Source organism: Anas platyrhynchos, chromosome 2 (genome assembly GCF_047663525.1).
Source record: "Anas platyrhynchos isolate ZD024472 breed Pekin duck chromosome 2, IASCAAS_PekinDuck_T2T, whole genome shotgun sequence".
In the NCBI taxonomy this organism is placed as follows: domain Eukaryota; kingdom Metazoa; phylum Chordata; class Aves; order Anseriformes; family Anatidae; genus Anas; species Anas platyrhynchos.
Genome location: NC_092588.1, coordinates 638,280 through 656,702, shown reverse-complemented (window position 1 = coordinate 656,702; position 18,423 = coordinate 638,280). Strand labels below are relative to the sequence as shown.

The window sequence follows — 18,423 nt, the reverse complement described above, 5'->3', positions numbered from 1 at the left end:
CATCCCTGGGGCCCCCCCACTGCCCCCCATCCCATGTCCCCTGACCCCACTGCCCCCCCAGCCCCCCTATTACCCCCCCCAAGTGCCCCCCAGTGCCCCCCAGTTCTCTCCCAGTGCCCCCCAGTGCCCCCCAGCCCCCCAATTGCCCCCCCAGAGCCCCCAATCCCCCCCAATTCTGACCCAGACCCCCCCCAATTCATCCCTGGGCCCCCCCCACTGCCCCCCCCATGCCCCCCACCCCCATATCCCCCCTTGACCCCACTGCCCCCCCCCAGCCCCCCTATTACCCCCCCCAAGTGCCCCCCCAGTGCCTCCCAGTGCTCCCAGTGCCCCCCCAGTGCCCCCCAGCCCCCCAATTGACCCCCAGAGCCCCCCAATTCCCCCCAATTCTGACCCAGACCCTCCCCAATTCATCCCTGGGGCCCCCCCCAGTGCCCCCAGCCCCCAATTACCCCCCATTTACCCCCAGACCCCCCCCATTTCCCCCCCACCCCCCCATAGCCCCCCATTTCCCCCCAATTCTGACCCAGACCCCCCCCAATTCATCCCTGGGCCCCCCCCCAGTGCCCCCCCAGTGCCCCCCAGCCCCCCAATTACCCCCTATTTACCCCCAGACCCCCCCATTTCCCCCCCATTTACCCCCAGACCCCCCCCCATTTCCCCCCCATTTCCCCCATTTACCCCCCACCCCCCCACTCCCCCCACTCCCCCCCACACCCCCCCTCCCCTCTCCTCCCTCCCCCTCCTCCTCCCCTCCCTCCCATTGGCCGACCTCCCGTTCCCCCCTCACCCCCATTGGCCACCCCTTGCCCCTCCCTCCCTCCCTCCCTCTCCCCCCATTGGCCCTCCCAGCCGCCCATCTCCCCCCAACCACCGCGGGGGCTGCTGGGACTTGTAGTTTTTTCCGTACTCCGCCAACCCCGGCTATTGGGGGGGGGGGGGAACGGAACCGGGGGGGGGCGGAACCGGAGGGGGGGCGGGGCGGGGGGGGGCGTTGCCAAGGTTACAAAGGCCGTGGCGGCGGGGGGGGGGCCCCTACGGTGGCCGGGAGGCGGCGGGGGCCCGGCCATGGGCGAGCGCGGAGCGGCGGCGGCGGGGGGGGGCGGCGGAGGAAGGGGGGGGGGCGGGGGGGCGGCGACCACCAAGGGACCCCCCCACAAAGCCATGGAGACCCCCCGCGGCGACGGGGGGGGCGGGAGGAGGAGAAGGGGACGGGGGGGGCCATGACACACGGGGACTTTGTGGGTGACGGGGGGGGGGGCATGGGGGGGGCACCGAGGCCTCTGGGGGGAGCAGCCCTACCCTCCTGGGGGGGGGGGGGTAATGGGTGTGGGGGGGGGCACCGTGTCCGGGAGGGGGGGTGTCCTGGGACCGGGGGGGGGCACGGGGGGGGGCATTGGGTTTGGGGGGGGGTAAAGGGTATGGGGGGGGGTAAAGGGTACGGGAGGGGACAACCAGGCACGGGGGGGGAGTTGGGGGGGGGGCATTGGGCATGGGGGGGGGGTAAAGGGTATGGGGGGGGGGGCATTGGGCACGGGGGGGGGGGGGGGCAAGGGTGCAGGGAGGGGTGGCCAAGGTCTGCGGAGGGGGGGGTAAAGGGTACGGGGGGTGGAGATGGGGGGGGGGGGGGTCACCCAGGCACTGGGGGCTCCGTGTCCCCAGGGGAACTGACAGCCCTAGGACCCCCCCCTTGGGACCCCCCAGACCCCTTGGGACCCCCCCGGGACCTGCTCCAGACCCCCCTGAGACCCCCCCGGGGCCCCCCTATGCCATTCCATGGGTGCTGAAGCCTGACCCCTGCCCCCTGGGACCCCCCCCCCCCAAATCTCCCAGCGGTTTGGGCCCCATCCTGTCCCTGGGGGGGGTCCCGCGGGGCGGTCCCTGGTAGTCCCTGGGGGGGTCCTGGTGTTTTTTGGGGGAGGGATCCTGGTGTTCCGGGGGGGTTTCCTGTTTTTTGGGGGGGTCCCGGTGTTTCAAGGGTCGAGGGTCCTGGTGTTTGGGGGGGGGGTCCCCAGTGTTTTGGGGGGGGTCCCTCTGTTCCGGGGGGTTTCCTGTTTTTGGGGGGGGTCCCGGTGTCCCTAGGGGGAGACGGTGTGTGTGTGTGGGGGTCCTGGTGTTCCGGGAGGTTTATTCTTTTTTGGGGGGGGGGTCACAGTCTTTTTTGGGGGGGGGGGGGTCCAGTGCTTTGGGGGGGGTCCCTCTGTTCCGGGGTGTTTCCTGTTTTTTTGGGGGGGGTCCCGGTGTGTTTGGGGGGGGGGTCCTGGTGTTCTGGGGGGTTTCCTGTTTGGGGGGGGTCCCGGTGTCCTAGGGGCAGGTCCCGGTGTTTGGGGGGGGTCCCGGATCCTGGGGGTTTCCTGTTTTTTTTGGGGGGGGACCCGGTGTTTAGGGGGGGGATCCCAGTGTTTCAGGGGGGGTCCTGGTGTTCCGGGGGGGGGTCCTGCTGTTCCGGGAGGTTTCCTGTTTTTTTTTGGGGGGGGGTCCCAGTGTTCCGGGGGGTTTCCTTGTTTTGGGGGGTGGTCCCGGTGTGGGGGGGGGGTACATCTGACCCCCCCCCCCATGGTGCTCCCCCCAGGTGCACCAACTTCAGGAGTCCCTGCTCAGCTCCGCCAGCGGCTACAGCAACTACCGGGGGGTCCTCAACTGGTGCGTGGTGATGCTGGTGAGTGGCCCTAATTAGCGCCCCCCCCCCTAATTAATGCCCCAACACCCTAATTAGCGCCCCGTAATGAGCCCGGGAGGCCCCGGAGTGAGCGGCATTAATTAGCGCCCGTAATGAGCCCATGGGGCCCCCCCGGCTGCCCGCTGCTGGGATGGAGCCCGGTGACCCCCAGTTGGGGTCCCCCACTGGTCCCAGTTTGGGACTGGTGACCCCATGTGGGGTCCCCAGTGGCCCCCGTTTGGGTCCCCGTTGGCCTCGGTTGGGTGCCCCCGGTGACCCCCCCCGGTTGGGGTCCCCAGTTGGGGTCCCCAGTGGTCCCAGTTTGGGACCTGTTGGCCCCAGTTGGGGTCCCCAGGGACACACTTGGGGTCCCAATTGGCCCCAGTTGGGGACTTGGTGGTCCCAGTTGGGGTCCTCAATGCCCCACCCAGTTGGGGGACCCGGTAGCCCCAGTTGGGTCCCCAGTGGCCCCAGTTGGAGACCTGGTGGCTCTGCTTGGGGTCCCAGTGTCCCCAGTTGGGGTCCCCAGGGACATGTTCAGGGTCCCCAGTATCCCCAGTTGGGGACCTGGTGTCCCCAGTCGGGGTCCCTGTTGTCCCCAGTGGGGTCCCCAGGGATATGCTCGGGGTCCCCAGTGCCCCCAGTTGGGGTCCCCAGTGTCCTCCAGTGCCCCCAGTGCTCCCAGTTGGGGTCCCCAGTGCCCCCCAGTGCTCCCAGTTGGGGTCCCCGGTGCCCCCCAGTGCTCCCAGTTGGGTCCCCAGTGTCCCCAGTGTCCCCAGTTGGGGTCCCAAGTGTCCTCCAGTGCCCCCCAGTGCTCCCAGTTGGGTCCCCAGTGCTCCCAGTTGGGTCCCCAGTGTCCTCCAGTGTCCCCCAGTGCTCCAGTTGGGTCCCTAGTGCCCCCAGTGCAGTTGGGTCCCAGTGCCCCCCAGTGCTCCCAGTTGGGTCCCCAGTGCCCCCCAGTGCTCCCAGTTGGGTCCCCAGTGCTCCCAGTTGGGGTCCCAAGTGTCCTCCAGTGCCCCCCAGTGCTCCCAGTTGGGGTCCCCAGTGCTCCCAGTTGGGGTCCCAAGTGTCCTCCAGTGCCCCCCAACTGTGCCCCAGTTGGGTCCCAGTGCCCCAGTTGGGCCCTTCCCCGCGCCACCCGCCTGAACCCTGGCCCAGAGGCGCGGCCGCGTGGCACGGGCGGCTCCCGGGGGGAGGGGGGGGGGGGGGGCGGGGGAAGGCTCCCCGTCGCCCCCTCCATGTGAACCCCGAGGGGGGGGGTCACGACTTTGGGGCAACCCCGGGGGCAGGATTTGGGCCAGGCCTGAGGCTGTGGGGGGGTTTTGGGGGGAGATTTGGGGGGATTTTTGGGGTCCCCCCCCTCTCCCGTGCGCAACGCCCGCCTCGCTCTTGCAGGTATTGAGCAACGCGACTTCCTGGAAAACCTCATCCGAGACTAAGCGTGGGGGGGGGGGGGGGGGACACGGACAGACGACGGCAACCTCTGACCCCCTCCCTGAGGTTGTGCCCCCCCCCCACCCCACAATTTTTTTTTTTTGGGGGGGGACACCGAAAATATTTAGGGTCCCCCCTCCCCAACACAGTTTATAAACATGCTGCATAAAACTGCAGTTCCAGGTGTCCCTGTTCCTCAAAGACCCCTACAGCTGGCCCTCGCTCTGCCTCATCATCGGTGGGTGTTTCGGGGCGGGGGGGGGGCCGTGCTGCGTGCCCCCCCCTCGCTGACTTCCTCCTCCTCTTCCTCTTCTTCCTCCCCCCCCCCCCCAAAAAAAAACCAGTGGCCAACGTCTTCGCCCTGGCGGCGCTCGCCTTGGAGAGGCGGCTGGCGGCGGTGAGCGAAATAGGGTGGGGGGCTCCTTGGGTTGAAGGGGGGGGCTCTTTAGGTGGGGAGGGGGCTCGGTGGATTGGGGGGGGCATCCTTTTGGGGTGAAAAAACCCCGTTTTCCTCCCCAAAACCCCCCCAGGGCTCGCTGTCGGAGCGGGTGGGGGCCGCGCTGCACGGTGCCAACCTGCTGGCCATCCTCTGCTTCCCCGCCGCCGTGGTGCTCGCCGTCCCCTCCATCACACCCGGTGAGGACCCCAAATTTTTTTTGGGGGGGGGGTTCTGGACCCCCCCCACCCTCAGACCCCCCCAAAACCTCCTGACCCCCCCCCCCGTGTCTCTGCCCAATGTGGGGGCCAGTGCTCACCCTGGCCATTTACACCGTCCTCTTCCTCAAGCTCTTCTCCTTCAGGGACCTCAACAAGTGGTGCACAGAGAGGCCAAGGCGCCCCCCCAGGTATGTGTTTTTTTTGGGGGGGGGGGCGTTGGGACCCCCCCGAGCTGGCCGAGACCCCTCACACCCCCCCCCATTTCCTTACACCCCCCCCCAGGAGCCGCCAAAGCCAACGGGGACGTGGGCAAGAGCAGAGGAGTAGCCTACCCCGATAACCTCACCTACAGCAGTAAGTACCCCCCAAAAAAAAGGGGGGGGTGTAATTTTTTTTTTGGGGGGGGGTCTCGGTGCCCCCCCCTCACGGTTATCATCCCCCCAGACCTCTTATTACTTCCTGCTGGCCCCCACCCTGTGCTGGGCTCCCAACTTCCCCCGCTCCCCCCGCATCCCGCAAGCGCTTCCTGCTGCGGCGCTTGTCGATGGTAAATTTTGGGGGGGGGGGGCTTTAAATTGGGGAGGGGGGGCTTAAAAAAAATGCCCCCCCCACTCTGGGGGTGTCCCCCTCTGAGGTCACCCCCCCTCCGTCCCCTTTGCAGCTCTTCTTCATCCAGCTGATGGTGGGGCTGATCCAGCAGGCGTTTTTTCGGGGGGGGGGGTCCTGGCTGTGCGCCCCCCCCCCCCAGAAATGGGGGGGGGGGCTCTGCCTGTTTTTTGGGGTGTTTTTTTTTGGGGGGGGGGGGCGCATTCAGCAGCTTCTACTTGCAGTGGATGGTGCCCACGATCCAGAACTCCATGAAGCCGTTCCGGGTGAGTGAGGGGGGGCTTTTTTTTGCCCCCCCAATATTTTATTTTTTTTTTGGGGGGGGGGCTGGGGCTGACAGCGCTTTGTGCCCCCCCCATAGGACATGGATTACTCCCGCATCATCGAGCGGCTCCTCAAGCTGGCCGTGAGTCCCCCGCACCCCCCACCCCCCAAAACACCCCCAAAATGATTTTTGGAGGGGGGGGGCAGGACCCCCCTGTGACCCCCCCAAAATGTGCCCCCCCCCCCCCAGGTCCCCAACCACCTCATCTGGCTCATTTTCTTCTATTGGTTCTTCCACTCCTGCCTCAATGCCGTGGCCGAGCTGCTGCAATTTGGGGACCGGGAATTTTACCGGGACTGTGACGTGGGCTGGGGAGATTGACGGGGGGGGCACAAAATCCCCTTTTTCCCCAAAAAAACCCCAATTTGTGCCCCCCCCCCCCATAGGAACTCGGAATCGGTGACCTACTTCTGGCAGAACTAGGAACATCCCCGTGCACAAGTGGTGCCTCAGGTTTTTTTTGGGGGGGGTTTAAGAGGTACCGCGTCCCCCCCCCCCCCTTTTATTTTGTCCCCCCCCACCCCAATTTTTTCATCCCCCCCCCCCCCAGACATTTCTACAAGCCCATGCTGAAGCGGGGGGTCAGCAAGTGGACGGCGCAGACGGCCGTCTTCCTCGCCTCCGCCTTCTTCCACGAGGTCGGTGCCCCCCCCGGGACCCCCCCCCGGGGGTCTTCACCCCCCCCTTTTTTATTACGTGACCCCCCCATGTCCCTGTCCCAAGATACCTGGCTGAGTCCCCCTGAAGATGTTTCGCCTCTTGGGCTTTGGGGATGGCGGCGCAGGTAAGAGGGGGGACCTGGAGAGGTGGGGGGGACACCCCGAAAACCTTGTGCCCCCCCATCCTGGGAAGAGGAGGAGGAACTGATTTTTTTCCCCCCCTCCCAGATCCCTTTGGCCTGGTTCGTGTCCAAATTCCTGCGGGGGAATTACGGCAACGCGGCCGTGTGGATGTCGCTGATCATCGGGCAGCCCATCGCCGTGCTCATGTACGTGCACGACTACTACGTGCTCAACTACGAGGGGGGGGCGCGCTAGACCCCCCCACAACCCCCACAACCCATTACCGTGGGTGGGGGTCCTGGGAGGCCCCCCCCGTGTTCATACGGGGGCCCCCTCATCCAGAAGTGAATGTCGGATCGCTGCAATAGCCCCCCTATGGGGAGGGGGGGGGCCCTGCTCGGACCCCTCCCAGCCCCCCCAAAATGCCACGGTGGGGGGGGGGGGCACGGAGCTGGCCCCCCCCCCAGCCTCTTCTGTGAACTTTTTGAGCCCTCTCGGGCCGCCGAGGGATTAAAGGCTCCGGTTTTCCAACGCCCTGCGCCCTCCTTGTGTCTCTGCACCCCCTTTGGGACCCCCGCCTTGGGACCCCCCCCTTGGGAGCCCCCCCTGGACCCCAGGAGCTGCCCTGTCCCCCCCCCCCATGGCAGCGGGGGCTGGTTATGGGGCTCGGCATTGCCCATGGGGTCATTTGTGGGGCTTGACCTTGACCCTAGGGTCACTTGTGGGGCTTGGTTGTGTCCCCAGGGCCACTTGTGGGGCTCAGCTTTGCCCATGGGGTCACTTGTGGGGTTTGACCTTGACACTGGGGTCACTTGTGGGGCTGCTTGTGGGGCTTGGCCTTGCCCCCAGGGCTGGTTGTGGGGTTGAGCTCTGCCCATGGGGTCACTTGTGGGGTTTGAGCCTTTGACACTGGGGCCACTTGTGGGGCTGGCTGTGGGGCTTGGCATTGCCCATGGGGTCCACTTGTGGGGCTTGGCCTTGCCCCCACAGCTGGTTGTGGGGCTGCTTATGGGGCTCAGCCATGTCCCCAGGGCCACTTGTGGGGCTCAGCTTTGCCCATGGGGTCACTTGTGGGGTTTGACCTTGACCCTGGGGTCACTTGTGGGGCTCAGCATTGCCCATGGGGTCACTTGTGGGGCTTGACCTTGACACTGGGGCCACTTGTGGGGCTGCTTGTGGGGCTTGGCCTTGCCGGGCTGGTTGTGGGGTTGAGCTTTTGTCCATGGGGTCACTTGTGGGGTTTGACCTTGACACTGGGGCCACTTGTGGGGCTGGCTGTGGGGCTTTTGGGGTTTGCCCATGGGGTCACTTGTGGGGCTTGGCCTTGACCCTGGGGACACTTGTGGGGCTGCTTATGGGGCTCGGCCGTCCACACTTGTGAGGCTCAATTTTGCCCTTGGGGTCACTTGTGGGGCTTGACCTTGACACTGGGGCCACTTGTGGGGCTTGGCCTTGACCTCGGGGCAGGTTGTGGGGCTGGGCTTTGACCCCAGGGCTGGTTGTGGGGCTGGTTGTGGGGTTGGGCTTTGCCCCAGGGCCACTTGTGGGGCTCCTCCTTACCCCCCAAGGCCTGGTTGTGGGGCTCAGCTTTGCCCATGAGGCCACTTGTGGGGCTGGGCCTTGCCCCAGGCCTGGTTGTGGGGCTGGGCCTTGCCCCAGGGCCATGTGTGGGGCTGGGCCTTGACCCTAGAGCCACTTGTGGGGCTCAACCTTGCCCCCCAGGCCTGGTTGTGGGGCTCAACTTTGTGCCTGGGGCCACTTGTGGGGCTCCTCCTTACCCCCCAGGCCTGGTTGTGGGGCTGGGCCTTGCCCTAGGGCCACTTGTGGGGCTCGACTTTACCCCCTGGGCCTGTCCTTGGGGCATTTTCTGTCCCGGGTTCCTCCCTGGGGGGAGCTCTGGACCTCATTGAGGACCCCCCCCGGGCCCTCCCCACCTTCCCCCTCTCTGGGCACAAGCTGTCGTTTTTTTTGGGGGGGGGGGTCACAGCCCCCAAACTGGGGACACCGGGATTTGGGGCACCGCCGCGTGCCCCCCCCTCAAGGAACCCCCTCCCCTCGGTTTAGGGCCATAGAAAATAAAATTTATTCTCCATTTTCGGTTCCTCCACCGCAGCCGCGTCCTCCTCACCCAGGGGGGGGCGAGGGGGGGCAGAAAAAGGACCCCTCCGGCTTTGCTCCTCTGCGCTTCGCACCCGACAGAAATAAAAATAAAAATTCCAGAGCGCCCCCCCCACCCCCCCAACCCACCCCACCCCAATCCTGCCCCGTTTTGGCTGGTTTGGGGGGGCGGCGCGAGGTCAGGGCTGGGCGCCCGCTGCGGTGGGCACCGGTGACCCCAAAGCGTTTTGGGGGGGGGCGATGCCGGGCGAGGCGGCCAGGCTGCCCAGGGCTGCGCCACCGACATCGAGGTGATGCCTGCGGTGGGGAGAAAATGTGGGGGGGGGGGGGGCGTCAGGAGGCCAGGAGCCCCCCGGTGCGCCCCCCCCGGTGCGCCCCCCGTGCCGGCACCCACCTGCCAACATGCTGGAGGAGCTGACGGGGGTGGTGCTGGCCGCGGGGCCGATCCTCGCCGGGTCTTTCGCTATGGGGTCTGTGGGGCAGAGGGGATGGCATCATGGGGGGGCCACCACCGACCCCCCCCATGAGACCCCCCCCCCCCCAGGACGTACAGAAATAGGGGTGCTCCATGGCGTCGCGCGCCGTCAGCCGCGCCTGGTGGTCGTAGCGCAGGAGCTTGTCCAGGAAATCCAGCGCCTCGCTGCTCACCAGGTGCTGGTTCTCGCTGTGCACAAAGCGCTCCCACCGCTTCCGAGAGTGTCTGCGGGGGGCAAAAGGGTGAGGAAGAGGAGGAGGAGGATGGCACAGCGGTGTCGGGGGGGGCACCCACCTGCCCAGGATGTCGTTGAAGCGGGGGTCCAGCTCGATGTTGTATTTGTCGATGTAGTCGTACAAATCCTCCGTCCCCAGCACCTTGGCGATGCGCACCAGCTGGCACCGGGGGGGGGAACATGATGGGGTTGGGGTGGTGGTGACCACAGGGACCAGTTCCCTGCCTGCCCGGTCCCAGTTCTGGACACTGCCACCCTCGTTTTCCCGCTGGGGATGGGACAATTTGGGGGGAAAGTGACAAAATCAGCCACAGCGGTGTGGGCAGGGGGGGTCCTACAGCTTGCCAGGCTGGCACCACGTATGGGGCTGATATGGCCGGGGTCTCCTGCCGGACCCCCCCAAATCCGTGCCCCACAGCTGGTGCCAGCAGCCAGGGATGTGTGGGTGCGTTATGGGGTGCCCCATAGCAGCCCCAGTTGTGCCTCCCAGTATAACCAGTGCCTTGCGCCCTGCCCTGGAGCTGGACGTAGCCACCACCACCGGCAGCGCTCTGCCTCCAGCAGGGGGGAGGACGCAGCGAGAGGAGACCCCCAACATGGGGAGGGGACCCCAGCTTGGGGAGGGGACCCCAGCATGGGGAGGGGACCCCCAACATGGGGAGGAGGGGACCCCGGGAGTCAGGGGGTGGCACAGAGGGGTGGCAGGGGGGGGTTAGTGCCGGGGGGGGGTCGGGGGGGCTCACTTGGTCGTAGTTGTCGTGGCCGTGGAAGAAGGGCTCTTTGCGGAAGATCATGCTGGCCAGCATGCAGCCCAAACTCCACATGTCCAGGCTGTAGTCGTACATCTGGGAAGGACACGGGATGGGGGTGGGAGCTGTGGGCCCCCCCCCCCCCGGGCGTGCCCCCCCCCCGGAGGAGCCGTACCTGGTAATCCACCAGCAGCTCCGGGCCCTTGAAGTAGCGCGAGGCCACCCGCACGTTGTACTCCTGCCCGGGGTGGTAGAACTCCGCCAGCCCCCAGTCGATCAGGCGCAGCTGGGGGGGTAGAAAAAGGGAGAAAAAAGGGAGAAAAAGGGAGAAAAAAGGGAGGGTGCTGGCACCAACCCCCCCAAGCCCCCCCCAAGCCCCCCTGGGGGCTCCCAGTGCCAGCACCGGTGCGCGCGGTGCCAGCGGTGCCGAGCCCCGCGGTGGGCGCAGCGGGATGAGCGCAGCGCAGCGGTGCCCCGATGACCACAGCCACCTCGTCACCCCCCCCCTAAAAATTTTCAGATTAATTAGGATCACCCCCCCGGCCCCGCTAATTAGGGCAGCAGCTGAGGCAGGCCCCGGTCCATCAGGCAGGTCGTTAACGCCGCGCAGCGCCCGGCTGCGCCCCGCGCTCCCTGACCACGGCCCTCCGGCTCCTATAGGAAACACGTCCCCCCCCCGCCTCCCCAAACCCCAAACCCTTATTAACTTCGGGACCTCTGCTGCCCATAACGAGCCTCCCAGCCCCCCCCGATTTTGGGGTTGGCACGAATTTAGGGGAAAGGACGGCCGGGCTTGGCACAGGGCGCGGGCTGGGTGCGCCGGGTGCCGGGTGCGCCGGGTGCCGGGTGCCAGGCCACCGCGGCAGCGGTGACGGGGCAGTTTCAAAGGGCAGCGTGCCCACGGGGCGCACGGGGCCGGCCCCGTTGCACCCCGATAAGGGGGTGATTACCAGCTGCCCCCCCCCCGGAGACACCGTTTGAAGTCCGATTTATGCGGGGAGCGCAGGTGGCCGGGCGCCGCCGTGCGCCGGAAGGGATCTGCGGGCAGGTTTACAAGCCCGAGCTGCCGCCAAGCAGCTGGCACATAAAGCGGGTTTACGGGGCGCAGCTGCGGGGTTTTATGGCCCCCCCTTTTTGCCAAACCAGCAGCTGCGAGGCCAGCCCCCCCCGCGAGGGCTCAAGAGCGGGGATGAGCAGCACCAGAACCGCACCGCGCCGGGGACGTTTCGGTGCCGGGCTGAGCGCACGGCGCTGGGAGAGGAACCGGAGCCGTGCTGGGACAACCACGGCCACCCAAGGGACCTGGGGGGGGCCGGGGGGGGGCACAGGGGGGGTACCTTTCTGTGCTCGTGGTCAATCATAACGTTGTGTGGTTTGACGTCGCGGTGCATCACGCCCATGCTGTGGCAGTAATCCAGCGCCTGCGGACGCAACGGTGGCGTCACCGGGGGGGTTCGGGGCAGGGGGGGGCACCACGAAGGACAGACCCCAAGGCTGCAGCACGGTGACGCCAGGCTCGGGGCCCCGGGGGGGGGGCCTCCAGACCCTGTCCCGGTGACGGTGATGGATGGGGCAGGCACACGGCGCCCTGGGGACCCCGGGGGGGACGCAGGTGGCAGCGGGGGGCTGCCAAGGGCGCGGTGCCGCCGCCGGGATTTGGGGCCAAGCAGGGCTCCCCTGGGGGTGTTGGTGGTGGCTTTCAGCTCCGGGGGGGGTTCCTGGGGGCTCACCTTTAGGATCTCGTACATGTAGAACCGAATGTCGAAGTCGGACAGCGTCTGGTAGAGTTGCTGCGGGAACAGGGAGAGGCGGTGAAGGCGGCGCGGCCCCCGAGGGACCCCCGAGCAGCTCCGGGGCAGCTCGGCACCCCCAAAAAAACCTCCCCAAATTTCACAGCAGCACACCCCAGGGAGAAGCAGGGTGGCCCGCACCCGGCCCAGTCCCAACGGGGGCAACCAGGGAGCTCCCAAACCGTGCAGCGGGGTGGGGGGCTCAGCTCCCACCAGGGTGGGGGGGTGAGGGTGGAATTTGTGCACCCTCGGGAGCTGCAGCAGCCCCAAAGCCAAACCCCGGGGACGGGAGCCAGGGAGGCGAAAGGGCAGCAGCGGCGCTGCCAACGCGCTTGTGACTCGTGGAGCAGCCCCAGCCCGGGCAGCAGCTTCACCAAAATCACCACCTCCCACCTAAATTCACCTCCCAGCTCCCCAAAATCCGCTCCGCAGCCCCCTGCCTGCCCCCCCCAGGGGCTGTGGTTTAGGGGCAGTGCCCGGTGGCACCGCCGGGATCGGATGGCACAAGCGCCGGCACCGGCTCGGTGCCACGGCTCAGCCCCACGTCTGTGACACCCCGGGGGGGCTGGGGTGCGCTGCTGGCTCTGCAGGGGGGGTTCGGGACCCCCCCAGTTTCCCCCAGTCCCCCCCAGGTCTCCGAGGCAGCGTGCGCTCACCTTGAAGTCCGTGTTGTTGACGTGCTCGAAGACCAGGGCGGGCGTCCGGGACTGCAGGGGAGAAAACAGGGAAAAGAGGGGAAAAAGGGGAAAAAAGAGGAAAAAAAGGGGGAAAAAGAGGGAAAAAAAGGGGAAAAAGATGGAAAAAAGGGGGAAAAAGAGGGAAAAAAGGGGGAAAAAGAGGGAAAAAAGGGGGAAAAAGAGGGAAAAAAGGGGAAAAAAGAGGGAAAAAAAGGGGAAAAAGAGGGAAAACAGGGGGAAAAAGAGGGAAAAAAGGGGAAAAAAGAGGGAAAAAAAGGGGAAAAAGAGGGAAAAAAGGGAAAAAAGGGGAAAAAAGAGGGAAAAAAGGGGGAAAAAGAGGGAAAAAAGGGGAAAAAAGAGGGGAAAAAAGGGGGAAAAGAGGGAAAAAAGGGGAAAAAGAGGGAAAAAAAGGGGAAAAAAGAGGGAAAAAGGGGAAAAAGAGGTTTGGGGGGGCCAGGCAGGCGGCGTGCCCAACCCCGCTGCTGCCTCCCCGTCCCCACCCTCTCGGGGCCGCCGGGGGTGGCTGCCCCCCTGCCCCCCCCCTGCCCGTCCTCACCACGGGGTCCTTCACGATGTCCAGCAGGCTGATGATATTGGGGCCCCCCGCAGGTTCTCCAGGATCTTGATCTCGCGCTTGATCTTCTTCTTCTTCACGGGCTGGCGAGCACAAAGCGGGCTGCGCTCAGAGCCCCGCGCACCGCGGCGAGGGGGCGCGTCCCCCCCCAAGGACAGCAGCCCCCCACCACCTTAGGAACCTCGTGCCCTGCTCTGGGGGGGCCTCGGGGAATTTTTTCCCTAGGAAAAGCAGCCCAGGAGCGAGCTTGGGCTCTCCAAACCCATGCCCCATAACTCATGCGTCCTACAAACCATCACTGCGCCTGGTTCAGCCCCACCACGGAAATGAGCTCGCCCCCCCAGAGAGCCAAAACGTGGCCCCTAAATGTGCCCAGGGGCAGCCCATGGAGCCCCCCCCCCCCGGGCCGAGGAGCCCTGGCACGCACCCACCTTGAGGATTTTCACCACCACCTTCTCGTTGTTGGTGATGTTGATGGCTTCGAAGACCTCGCTGTATTTGCCACGGCCGAGCTTCCGCACGAGCTGGTAATCGTCCTGGTTGCTGCCGGGGGGGGGAAAAGGAAGAGGAGGTGAGGAAGGGGGGGGGGCAGCCGAGCCGTGGTGGGAAGGGTGGGAAGGGTCTCGGCCGCCCGAGGGGGTGCAGGAATAAACGCCCTGTGCGGGGGGCCAGGAGAAAACCGTGCCAACGGCCACGGGGAGGACGCACGGAGGGGGTCACCCGAGGGGGGGGGCTGAAGGGAGCGTACCCCCACTCCACCACGTGCGACTCGTAGTCCCAGTACTCGCGGGGTCTCTGCGTGTTGACGTCCGCGTAGACCCTGGCCCGGCTGGGCACCGGCCCCGCCATGCTCCCAGGGCCAGAGGGGCAGCGCCTCGCTCACCCTAAAACCACAAAAAGGCGGCATTTGGGGGGAGAACCTGGCAGAAAGCAGAGGCTGGGGGGCGCCGGGTGGGTGCGAGGGGCTCCGTGACCCCCCCGGCCACCCCGGCACCACTGGAGGAACCGGGCTGGGACATGGGGATGGGGACAAGGACAGGGAGCGGGCACCAGCGCGGTGCCACCAAGCAGACGCGGCACCAGCGGGGCTGGGGGGCAGGAGGTGACCCCGGGGCGCAGCCGCAGAGCCAGGACCCCCCCCCTGAAATGGCCCCGAAATGCGCAGCGCTCGGTGCTCAGCCAAGAGCCGCCGCGGGTCAGGGACACGCGGAGCCAAGGGCGGCCGCGGGACGCGGTGTCCCCGCAGCAGCCGGCACCGGGGGGGCCATGGCACAGGGGGGGGCATCGCCAAGGCCGCGGCTGCACCGCTCGCATCGGGGGACGGAGCGGGAGCAGCACCAGCCCTGCCGTGGGCACCGGGCACCGGGCACCGCGTGGCTGTGCCGCAGGCTGAGCCCCGGCACCACCAGGATTTGGGGGATGCGGCCCCCGGTCAGGTCCTGGCTGGGTCCCAGCTCCAGGCCTGGTTTGGCACCGCCAGGACCTGGAGCAATTTGGGGAGGTGGCACCACGGGGGTGCCCCCAGGCTGCTGGGAGCTGGCTCCGGAAAAGCCATGAAACGGCCCCAAACCAGGTGGCACAGGGTGGGACTGCATGGCACGGTGTGGCATGGCGTGGCGTGGTGCTGCGTGGCACAGCGTGGTGCTACATGGCACGGCATGGCACAGCACGGTACCGCATGGCACGGTGTGGTGCTGCGTGGCACAGTGCAGCATGGCATGGTACCACATGGCGCAGCATGGCACAACACGGTACTGCGTGGCACAGTGTGGTACCGTGTGGCACAACACAGCACAACACGGTACCACGTGGCACAGCATGGCATGACGCGGTACTGCATGGCACTGTGTGGTACCACGTGGCACAGCACGGCACGGCACAGTACTGCGTGGCACAGTGTGGCACAGCATGGCACAGCACGGCATGGCATGGTACTGCATGGCACGGTGTGGTACCATGTGGCACAAACACGGTACCACGTGGCACAGCATGGCACGACGTGGTACTGCATGGCACTGTGTGGTACCATGTGGCACAGTGTGGTACCCCATGGCACTGCGTGGCACAGCATGGCACAGCACGGCACCGCGTGGCACAGCACAGCATGGCACCATACAGGATGGCACAGTGCGGTGCCGCATGGCATGGCACGGCATGGCATGGCATGGCACGGCGCAGTACCACACGGTACCGCATGGCACGGCATGGTACTGCATGGCACAGCATGGCACACCATGGCACGGCACGGCACGGCACAGTACCGCACGGTACCACATGGCACAGCATGGCACAGCATGGCACAGCATGGCACGGCACCGTACCATGGCACGGTACTGCCTGGCACGGCGCAGCGTGGCACCGCAGCCCCCTGCACCCACGGCCACCCGTGTGCACCCCCAGAGCCCCCACCCCATGGCCATGCCCACACCGACACCCCCACACCCACCCCCACCCCTACTGGCACCCCCCCACATTAAGCCCTACGCCCACCCCCACTGCCCCTCCCTGGCACCCTCCACTGCCACTCCCCCCACACCCACTCCCACCCACTCCCACTCCCAATCCCAATCCCAATCCCAATCCCCATCCCCCTCCCCACCCACTCCCACCCCCTCCTAATCCCACCCCCACCCCCTCTCCCCCCCACACCCACTCGTGCCCACTCCCACCCCCCCTCCCACCCCCTCCTAATCCCAATCCCAATCCCACCCCACCCCCTCTCCCACCCACCCCCTCCCACCCCCTCCCACCCCCACCCCCACCACCCCCTCCCCCCTCCCCACCCCCTCCCCACCCCCCCTTCCCCACCCCCACCCCCACCCCCTCCCCTCCCCCTCCCCCTCCCCCCCCTCCCCCCGGACCTTTGCTGCTGGCTGCAGGGGGGGGGGGGGAGCTCGGGGGGGGGGGGAGCTCCCGGGGCCGGGGGGGGGGCCGCAAACTGGCTGCGGGCGGCGGCTCCGGGGGGCTCCGGGGGCTCCCGGCGCCTCCCGGCGGCTCCCGGCGGCTCCCGGCGGCGCCCTCGGCCGGGCCCAGCCCCCGCCGGGCCGCGGGGGGGCGCCCCCGAACCGGAGCCGACGCCGGGGACGGCGCCGCCCCCACCCCAACCCCCCCCCCACCACCACCCCCCCCTGCGGCTGCGCGGAGGAAGCGGGGGGGGCACGGGAAGGGGCACGGGGGGGGCACGGGGGGGGGCACGGGGGGGGCAGCAGTGACTCTGTCCCAGTGCTCCCAGTGCTCCCACCCCAGTACTCCCAGTGCCACCAGTGCTCCCAGTGCCTCTATCCCAGTGCTCCCAGTGTCACCAGTGCTCCCAGTGTCACCAGTACCTCTATCCCAGTGCTCCCAGTACTCCCATCCCAGTGTTCCCAGTGCTCCCAGTGCTCCCAGTGCCTCTATTCCAGTGCTCCCAGTGTCCCCAGTGCCTCTGTCCCAGTGCCACCAGTGTTCCCAGTGCCCCCAGTGCCTCTATCCCAGTGCCCCCAGTACTCACAGTGCTCCTAGTACTCCCATCCCAGTGCTCCCAGTGCTCCAATCTCAGTGCTCCCAGTGTTCCCAGTGTCACCAGTGCCTCTATCCCAGTGCCCCCAGTGCTCACAGTGCTCCTGTCCCAGTGCTCTCTGTGTCACCAGTGCTCCCAGTGCCCCCATCCCACTGCTCTCAGTGCTCCCAGTGCCACCAGTGCCTCTATCCCAGTGGTCTCAGTGACACCAGTGCTCCCAGTGCCTCTATCCCAGTGCTCCCAGTGTTCCCAGTGCTCCCATCCCAGTACTCCCAGTGCCATCAGTACTCACAGTGCCTCTATCCCAGTGCTCCCAGTGCTCCCAGTGCCTCTATCCCAGTGCCCACAGTGCTCCTAGTGCTCCCATACCAGGCCTCCCAGTGCTCCCAGTATCACCATTGCCTCAATCCCAGTGCTCCCGGTGACGCCAGTGCTCCCATCTCAGTGCTCCCAGTGCTCCCAGTTTCCCCAGGGCCTCTATCCCAGTGCTCTCAGTGACACCAGTGCTCCCAGTGCCTCTATCCCAATGCTCTTGGTGACACCAGTGCTCCCAGTGCTCCCAGTGCCTCTGTCCCAGTGCCACCAGTGCTCCCAGTGCTCCCATCCCAGTGCTCCCAGTGCCCCCAGTGTCTCTATTCCAGTGCTCTCAGTATCACCAGTGCTCCTAGTGCTCCCATCCCAGTGCTTCCAGTGCCTCTGTCTCAGTGCTCCCATCCCAGTGTCCCCATTGCTCCAATGCTCCCAGTGCTACCAGTGCTCCCATCCCAGTGCCCCCACTGTTCCCAGTGCTCCCATCCTAGTGCTCCCAATGTTCCCAGTGCTCTCAGTGTCCTCATCCCAGTGCCCCCAGTGCTCCTGTCCTAGTGCTCCCAATTCTCCCAGTGCCCCCATCCCAGTGCTCCCACTGCTCCCATCCCAGTGTTCCCAGTGCCCCCAGCATGGTCAGGGCAGTCACCAGTGCTCCCAGTGCTCTCAGTATTCCCAGTACAAGGCACACGCCCCCAGGGCTCCCAGTACCCCCAGTACAGTCTGTCCCAGGACCACTGCCTCCAGTATTGTCTGGGACACCAGCTCCCAGTGCTCCCAGTGCTCCCAGTCCTCACCCCCAGCTCCACTTCCTTACCCCCATCTCTGTGGCCCTATAACCCCATAACCCCATAACCCCATGCACTGGGTGTTACTGGTGCAGTGCTGGTAAAAGGGGCCACAGTGCTTACTGGGGCCATACTGGTCACCAGGGCCGCACTAGTTACTGGGGCTGTACCAGTCACTGGGGCCGTACCAGTTACTGGGCCCATGCCAGGCACTGGACCCACACTGGCTTACTGGGGCTTACTGGGGCCATCTCAGCTTAATGGGACCATGGCAGTGACTGGGACCACAGTGCTTACTGGAACTGTACCAGTTACTGGGGTCGTACCAGTTACTGGGGCTGTACCAATTACTGAGGCCATCCCAGTTACTAGGGCCATACCTGTTACTGGAGCCATACAAGTTACTGGGGTCGTACCAGTTACCAGAGCCATACCAGTTACTGGAGCCATACCAGTTACTGGAGCTGTACCAGTTACTTGGGCTGGACTGATTACTGAGGCCATCCCAGTAATCCCAGATTACTGGGGCCACACCTGTTACTGGAGCCATACAAGTTACTGGGGTCATACCAGTTACCAGAGCCATACCAGTTACCAGGGCCATACCAGTTACTGGGGCCGTACCAGTCACTGGAGCTGTACCAGTTACTGGGGCTGTACCAGTTACCAGAGCCGTACCAGTCACTTTGGCTGTACCAGTTACTGGAGCCGTACCAGTCACTGGGGCCGTACCAGTTACTAGGGCCGTC

The 18,423-nt window shown here is 66.4% G+C and overlaps 3 protein-coding genes across 3 annotated transcripts in view; 2 read left to right on the top strand and 1 right to left on the bottom strand.

The window, feature by feature from the left end:
- Positions 1-18,423, top strand: part of CPSF1 (cleavage and polyadenylation specific factor 1) — a 139,192-nt gene that overhangs the window by 88,799 nt on the left and 31,970 nt on the right. The gene's annotated exons all lie outside the window — the stretch shown is intronic.
- DGAT1 (diacylglycerol O-acyltransferase 1) lies at positions 1,224-6,994 on the top strand. The gene is given in 15 exon segments (XM_072034451.1): positions 1,224-1,241; positions 2,573-2,659; positions 4,055-4,159; positions 4,271-4,331; positions 4,438-4,490; positions 4,624-4,729; positions 4,880-4,938; positions 5,334-5,450; positions 5,581-5,622; positions 5,718-5,762; positions 5,871-5,979; positions 6,067-6,101; positions 6,103-6,134; positions 6,232-6,319; positions 6,569-6,994. Coding segments are annotated over 15 exon segments (1,107 nt in total). The 3' UTR covers positions 6,719-6,994.
- On the bottom strand, positions 8,523-16,027 carry LOC140001779 (casein kinase II subunit alpha-like). The gene is given in 15 exon segments (XM_072034201.1): positions 8,523-8,849; positions 8,852-8,878; positions 8,976-9,053; positions 9,133-9,281; positions 9,351-9,451; positions 10,035-10,136; positions 10,216-10,326; positions 11,378-11,461; positions 11,771-11,830; positions 12,487-12,537; positions 13,064-13,113; positions 13,116-13,164; positions 13,513-13,624; positions 13,830-13,965; positions 15,943-16,027. Coding segments are annotated over 14 exon segments (1,164 nt in total). The 5' UTR covers positions 13,931-13,965; positions 15,943-16,027; the 3' UTR covers positions 8,523-8,760.